At 31.8% G+C, this 7,973-nt stretch overlaps 3 protein-coding genes across 4 annotated transcripts in view; 2 read left to right on the top strand and 1 right to left on the bottom strand.

Annotated features, from left to right (window-relative positions):
* The window catches only part of LOC101506051 (uncharacterized), a 9,175-nt gene extending 8,802 nt beyond the window's left edge, over nucleotides 1-373 (top strand). For both annotated transcript variants that reach the window (XM_012712823.3, XM_004489950.4), the window contains exon 13: nucleotides 104-373. In XM_012712823.3, the coding sequence (XP_012568277.1) occupies nucleotides 104-125 (22 nt within the window). In that variant the 3' untranslated portion in view covers nucleotides 126-373. The remainder of the gene's footprint in view (nucleotides 1-103) is intronic.
* Nucleotides 374-3,498: 3,125 nt separating this feature from the next.
* LOC101505729 (preprotein translocase subunit SECE1) lies at nucleotides 3,499-4,207 on the top strand. The gene has a single exon (XM_004489948.4). It carries the CDS (start codon nucleotides 3,547-3,549, stop codon nucleotides 4,048-4,050), a length of 504 nt encoding a protein of 167 aa, XP_004490005.1. The 5' UTR covers nucleotides 3,499-3,546; the 3' UTR covers nucleotides 4,051-4,207.
* An 814-nt stretch (nucleotides 4,208-5,021) lies between these two features.
* Nucleotides 5,022-7,429, bottom strand: LOC101505176 (probable pectate lyase 3). Its single transcript, XM_004489946.3, has 4 exons — nucleotides 7,295-7,429; nucleotides 6,312-6,969; nucleotides 5,939-6,181; nucleotides 5,022-5,568 (listed from the first exon to the last, which is right to left on the bottom strand). The coding sequence occupies exons 2-4, from the start codon at nucleotides 6,966-6,968 to the stop codon at nucleotides 5,344-5,346; spliced, it is 1,125 nt and encodes a 374-aa protein (XP_004490003.2). The 5' UTR covers nucleotide 6,969; nucleotides 7,295-7,429; the 3' UTR covers nucleotides 5,022-5,343.
* Between the last annotated feature and the right edge of the window lie 544 nt (nucleotides 7,430-7,973).

Raw genomic sequence — 7,973 nt, 5'->3', positions numbered from 1 at the left:
GGAGCTATGTCATTCTATATTATGAGTTATATCTTATCAGACTTGTATTTGATCAGTCTCAAACATAATAATGATAAGATAATAAATATTATGTGGTTTGCAGGGCTACTTCGACAAAGTGTTGATGGCTCGCTCTTATTCGATGACTACATCTAGGTTTTAAGCTTTTCTTTTTAATTTGTACTTATTCAGCAGTAACCTTTCTGCTGTATGAATCATAATATACCTGTTAATGGCTGTTATAGCTGTTGTGATTTTCTTGTATCATTCTAATCTCTACTTTCTATCAATTGAACAAACAGCTTTTTATTATCCAAGCTAGTGAATTGGGATTATATGTTGTAAATATAGTTGAGGAGTTTTGGTTTGGTTCTATCGGTATATGCGAGTTGCTTTTGAATGGGGCATATGATTCATGACTTATTATATTTTTGCTTTTCCAAATCCTTACCACTTTCTACCATCAATATATGAGGTGGATCTGATATCTTGGATTGATTGATCTAACACAAGATATCTAGTAGTTAGTTTGGTTGGTGAATTAGAGGATACTGAAAGAGTTTTATGAAAAGGATCCCGAGTTCAAAAATATGAGAAACTACATAACCACAATCTTACTAGAGGACACTGAAAGAGTTTTAAGAAAAGGATTCCGAGTTCAAATATGAGAAACTACATAACCACAGTCTTACAAATCATTGTTGTAAGATCATTATGAGATGATGTATTTAAAATTTTAAGTGGCTAGAAACAAATTCATGATTTAGGTGGAATAAACTACATGTAAATAAAATGTTCAACAAATTTTATTTAAATGGAAATTTTTTAAATATAAATTTGAGGTTAGTCAACCAAAAATACAATAAAATGTTGTTACGGAAGGAATATATGAAGTACACAAGTTGAAAATAATAATCACGTTTAAAAAAATACATAAAATTTGTAGTTTTTTCTTTCAAAAGATCTTAATTTTTAATTTTACTCTAGAATACCACACTTTTCAAATTATTAATTGAGGCAAGAATTGCACTAATATTTTTTTCTTCACAACCGAGAAGCTAAAGAATATGTGAGAAGATAATTCTTGTGCGGCGTTACATAAGCTACAAACTGAAACAACAATGCAGCCCAAGCTTCAAGAAAAGGATTCTCTTCCAACTTTAAAAAAGACTAATACTTTATTCTTTCCAAAGTAATCGGTCATTTAATCATTTCACACATATTAAGAAAAATGTATAAATGAAAGAGAAAATATACTACTTTTATCAAATTATCTTTGTTACATATTGACGCATTATCAATATCATAAATACATAGTAAACAATATTACATTGAAAATTATATAAGTAGTATTAATTAAATGGTACAGTTGAAAAAAAAGTATTGAAAATTGAGAGGGTGACAAAATCCTTTAATAATATTTTAAATATAACAAACATTTATGATCATTGATAAGAAGATTTCAATTCATATTATTATCTAGTGTTTTTGAGTGATTCATAAGTTAGATTATAATATATAAAATAAATGTTAATCAAGAAGTAAAACCATTATATATATCTCTCTGATATCAAAGTCATCGTCAATACATTTACAACAAAATATGTTTTGCATCTAAAATATGATAAATATTTTCTCAATCAATGATCAAGAACAATAGTATAAATATAAAAGAAATAAAGTCCCATGAAATGATTAGTCTAAGTTATCAACAAAAATATGTCTCAATCATTTCTTACTTTTAAAAAATTGAAGGTCAAGCTTAAAATATTAAACAAGCATATTCATGAAGTTAAGAATGATCTAAAAAAATAAGAATGTCCACACTAAAAGATAAAACTGACAAACACATTTACAAAACATCAAAAGAAGTGACTGCTACAACAAAAGACACTTTCAGTTGTCAAATCAATCTCAAGAAACGTGCACAATACTATGAACAAGATACTTCCAGTTGCCAAATCAATCTCAAGAAACGTACACAATACTATAAATTGTCAACTCAAAACATTTTGATGTTCTGAGTTTTAACTAAAACTTATTGTTAAGGAAGAACAACAATTGTCTTACATGAAATAACGGGTACAACGAACATATTGCCTCGAAGATTGACAACTCTGAAAGCATTATTGCTCTTATACATAGGGGAGACACTAGAATCTAAAAGACCAAGAGTTTTGCATTGAAACATATTCCACTTAACCAAGTGATCATCAATTAAAAAACTTTTCAAACAACAAACACTCTCATGCTCGTTATTAGATACGAGAATCAATCTTTCTAAATATGTTTTTATTCAAACGAATCTCATTCATTCAAAGGTTTGAAACCAAATCACAAAAACTTTTCTAAAATGGAAAACATCTCATCTCAACGTACAATTGTTAATAGATTATGAATGATTGCAATTGTTGTATAGTCGGTTGTGACTTAACACATAGAAAAATCCTATTGAGGTAAGGAAGGAACAACTTGTAGAAAGTCCCAAGTGGCAGAATTGTAAGTTGTAGAAGTTTTGATATTCCAAGTATCTTAATGAAAAATTTAAGTGTGAGGACATGATACTTCTTGTGTGTAATTCTCTTCTTTAACTTTTGACCTTTCATGATTTAAATTTATATCACATATATATACTATATTAATTTTTCTTTTGCACTACCACTTGATAATATTTTGAACTTAATCTGCTCCAAGTTTTCAACTTGAAAATCATTATCACAAGTGTAGATTAATTTTTTTTTTTTAAAATCATAATTCAAACCTCAATTTCTTATGATTTTTATTTTCACTTTAAGGATTAATTATTTTAAAATATTTTTTTAATTAATGAATCAATTATTTTAAAACGAAGTATATTATAGGTTTGTAAATATTTATAGAATTTTTTTCTTCTTTCTGTAAATAACTAATTGGATGCAGCTTTATATTTTGTTGTTGTTGATAGGTTATTTTTCAAGCTACTATAGGATGATTCACTCGTACATTTTTTTGATTTTTTATTTATTTATTTCTAGTTGAAGAATCAATAGGAATATTTTTTTTTTGGGTGCAAGATCAGTTGCAATATTTAATAAAGCAGAAAGAGTTAATCTTAGCTGAAATTTTTTATCACATTTCAAATTTTAACGTGATTTTAATAACAATTTTTTTAATAGAATAAAACACATTTAATGAGGTAATAATTTCATCCTAAAGAAAAAAAACCTTCAAATTCACAAAACAAACAATTTATATTTGTTTTCTTTTAATATTTACTATTAAAAATTAAACTCATAATTTACAGATCTAACATTTGTTTTTTTTTTTTTATTATTAGATTAAATTATTGGAGTTTAAATTTTATTTTCTGATTAATATTAACATATATCATTGTCAATTCATTATTTATTAAAAAAAGTTTTTTTTTTCATTTTATTTATATATATTTTAATCCATCAAAGATTAATAAATAATAAAAGATTATTATGAGATGGAGAAATAGTAAATAGCATGAAGTAGCAAAGAATAAAAGAAGCGCGAGTGTGTTATGTTATCCAAAAACAATTGATGATGATGATGATGCTACAATCAAAGACATTCACACTCACATTTCCCTTACATTTTCCATCATCATCATCATCATCATTATCACCTCCTTCTCTCTCACAATCCCAAATCTTCAACTTCAAACCCTCACTTCTCTCTCTTACTCTCAACCGCCGCCGTATACTACCCATAACCGCATGCGTCGTAGAGGAAAAAAACCAACCTACTTCCGAACCCGAACCAGAACCCGAACCCGAACCGAGTCAGTCCGATTTGGCTTCGGAATTGAAGAAAGCGATGCAAGAGAGGAAGGATAAAGAAGGTGGTGATAATTTATGGAACGGAGTGGTTTCTGAGATCGGTGAAATTGAGTGGCCCGAGTTTGGGAAGGTTTTGGGTACAACTGGTGTTGTTCTTAGTGTTATCTTTGGTTCTAGCGTTGTTTTGCTTACTGTTAATGCTATTTTATCTGAGCTTTCTGATAAAGTTTTTGCAGGCAAAGGGGTTCAGGATTTCTTCTCCTGAACTCACTCTCAAGGAAACAAATCAATAGTTGACTGCATTTTTTTACTCTGTAAATTTTTAATTTATCAAGAATATATATGGATTTGTTTTTCTTGTAGGCTCCACTCAACCATTTCTATGTTGTGTATGTTCTATAAATTATTGATTTTTTCTTTCATTATTACCATTTTGGTTCTAAATTGCTGTTGCTGTTTTGCTGTGAACCTTGATATTGTGGAGACCTCTGAAATATTTATATTGTGGCTGTAATTGCGGTTGTAGACTGCAACTTCGAAGAATGATTAACTCGGTTGTTTCATTTGAAAGAAATGAAGTTTTGCTAGGAAATATAGTATTGAGATATAGAAAGGAGAAAATTGGGTAAATAAGTTGTGTGTCTAAAGGATTTTAGATTAGTAGCTACTAGATTAGATATTTGGTTTTAGTAAAAAAAAAACAGATTAGATGTTTGGTTTCTGACTTTCTGTAATCACTTTTTCTTGCCAATTAAATAGTAAAGATTAATGATGGGCACTCGGATATGGATTCCCTGCAATTAGATAAAGTAAAGCACACATTCACGTTGGCGGTAAGCCAAGTTGATGTGGGGTTGGATCTCGGTTGTCTGATGCAGATTGGTTGGCATCAGACGACTTGTATTCTAGGTTATGTTTTAAGGCCAATATGTTTGAGTTTTAAATTTGAGTCATTCTACGGTTGAAATCAGACAACTGCATGGAAATCAGGTCCTTTTCGTGACGGCAGGGAATCCAATCCTATGGGTGCCTAGGTCAATATGATTTAGCAAGTCAGTTTTAAGAAAACACCGATGCACCTTATAAGGTCAATAAATATCTTACTAACATGATATGTTAAACAATTGAAAAATATCCACACACAAGGACACTGTCGCACCGCAGATTACCTACATATTAATTTTGTGAAATGTCTTGTATGCCAAATTATTTTTCATATAATTTTCATTTACAATATTTCTTTTGGCTCTCGAGAGAAAAAAATTCCATTTATGTCAAAGAATATGTTGATTGTGGAGAAACAATTTTGTGATGTTTTTTTTTTTTACATTTTTTTCAAAGAATATGTAGATTGTGGAATGATACACAGTTTTGTAATGATCTTTACATATTTTCCAAGATTTTTTTTTTCACTTTTGTTTCTTTAATTTAAAACTGAGGAAAAGCACACAAGAAAAAATAGTTGCATTGTTTCAGATGACACATCTTTCTTGATCTCCTTTGCCAAAAGCCATTTGTGCATCAATGATAATTGATTTCAGGAAGGGAATCTTCAAGGTTAACAAGGCTTCCCCACTATGCATTTAAGGCTGCCTGAATAACGAGTAAGCCTTCCCACATAAGCTCCAGGCTTAGCTGTGATCATGTCCTTCTTTGAGAATGGTCTGTTAGTCAGCTCAGATCCACCTTGTCTGAAAAATGCTCCGTTCATGTACACGTCGTTGATTGATCTCCATTGCCAGTTTTTCCACTCTGATTCTGGTGAGTACTCCCTCTTTGTTATCTTCAAAACACCAAAACCAGCAAATTATGTCAGACATATAGTTTTCATGATTTCTTTTTATTTCTTTGTTTTGTTAAATCATGTCATTTGAAAGTACAATGAAAGTTCAATGTCTATTAGATAGAGAAAGACATTTGTTTATATAAAAATATATAACTAATGAACCCTGCATTCGATCATGGTAGATATATGATATTTTTGTGTCTTTCTCTCTGCGACTGTATCTTATCATATTCTATTATTCAAAAGAGTATCCAACTGAGAGGGAAATTGGTAGCGTAGACAAAATTGAGTACTTTAACCAAGGCATAGCTATAATTGTAATGCATATATTTATATGGATAAGCGTGACTCATGAATAGATGCATACCTCTTTAGCATAGCCGTTGTCAGGGGCTATGAATCGGTTACCCTCACTGATAATGGTAGGATGTTTGCTACCACCAATGGCATACATTTCCCAGTGAGTGTAGTCATTGTTAACCACATGGATAAAACCAAATCTGCACCTTGGCATCCTTTGGATTAATCTCTTACCGAAGTGGTTGAATGCAACTGTGATCTGCATTTTCTGATCAGCATCATATCCATCACTTGCACCAAACAGCATTACCTACACCACACCACATACACATTAACCAAAAACCCGAAAATCAGGTAATATTTTTCATTTTAAACCTAGGAATAAAAAAAATATTTATAAGCAAAAACACATGAAAGAAACTATCAAATTACTAATTTACCTCGTTGTGATCTGTGAAATGGCTATTGGAGATGGTAATAGCAGTGGATCCCATAATGGCATCAATGAGTCCATCTCTGCAGTTTCTCATGGAAACATGGTCAATCCAAATATTGCTGGAGCCAAAAATTGAAATTCCATCCCCATCACTCATTGTCCTTAGACCATAATGGTTCTCAGAATCTCTAACAAGTCCACCACTACCAACCACAATGTCAAAAACTTTGATCCCATGGATGATCACATTCCTGATGTACTGGATAGTAATACCAGCCCCATTAGCAATGACAATATCAGCTCCTCGACCGTCAATGGTCTTGTCGCTCGTCATTATGAGCTCTTGGTTGAGCCTAATGTTCATGCTACGAGCAAAAATGATCCACAAAGGACCATTTCTTGTAACTGCGTGCCTAAGGGTACCTGGACGTGGATTCACCATGTCACTATCTGAGGGATCAGTTACCACATAGAAAGGACCAGCCTTTCCACCGGTTGTCTTCCTTCCGAAACCCTGCACACAATCTGCAAGCTTCTTGCGATTGTTTGCCCAGTTAGGATCGCACCTCCAACACCTGTCAATGGGGTTTGTAGCCATGCATGGACCAGCTGTTTTACGTCCTCGGAGATTCCTTCTTCCTTTCTTGCCACCAATTATCATTCTGTATGTCAAACCAATATAAATATTAAAATATGAACGAGCTTCTAATTAATTCTATGATAGAAATAAAAAATGTAATATATAACCATTGAGTGTTGGATTGATTTGAGAAAATGTTTCCTTATTTCATTTTATGGTTTCATATTTAATACAAAGTTGTCTCTTTGTTTTCATTTTAGTGTAAACAAGGAATGCAGTTATGCAATTAGAATATAAATAAAATTAAAAATAGAAAATATTTTCTCAAAGAGATTTCTCCTTTGATCTCTTTCTCCTATGAATTCGAACATATTAATGGTAATTATGGTAATTGGCATTATGCTCACTCGCTAATAGTGGAAGTCAGGTTGCCGGATACCGCATAAGGATCAGGAGTATAAGCTTCTTCGTTTGCCTTTGCAGCAATTTCTGCTTTTTCCTTCCAATATGAATCACTAAGCACTGGAAGCTGCTTTTCCCAGTATGAGCTTTCCTCTTTCATATTGGCATGCACTAATGTAGGTATGATCACCGCCAAACATGTTAACAGGAGGGAAAGATACAATTTCGCCATGATGATTCTTTTCCACAATTTTGCTAACCTCAGCTAAATGGAAAGAACCCTCTTCCCTCCGGCAATGAAAGGGGTAATCAAAGAAAGATAATAGAACAATTAACATGATCATATTCTCTCTATATATATAGGAAAGGGCTATGGATCATGACAGAAGAAGACACAATGAAAAGCCAAATAATGGTTGGTTTTTTAGAAAAGAGGCTGGAATAACGGTAAAATTCTGTCAATGAATATATTTAGGATGAAAGCTTGCTGTGAAAATAATCAGTTTACTAGCTTTCTATCAATAGAGAACACTACTGATTTCCTTGTCATAGCCATCAAGGAAAAAAAAAAGGGTGATATTGGTAATTTTGACCTCACCAAAATGGTAGTGAATCTTGCCTCCCTAATTTTGCTGCCATATATAGCTTGCTCCTCCTTGACAATTGGAAGGGCAATCTAATAAA

This window comes from Cicer arietinum, chromosome 2, assembly GCF_000331145.2.
Source record: "Cicer arietinum cultivar CDC Frontier isolate Library 1 chromosome 2, Cicar.CDCFrontier_v2.0, whole genome shotgun sequence".
Taxonomy (NCBI): Eukaryota; Viridiplantae; Streptophyta; class Magnoliopsida; order Fabales; family Fabaceae; genus Cicer; species Cicer arietinum.
Note: the sequence above shows the minus strand (reverse complement) of the source record. Positions and strands in the feature narration are given on the sequence as shown.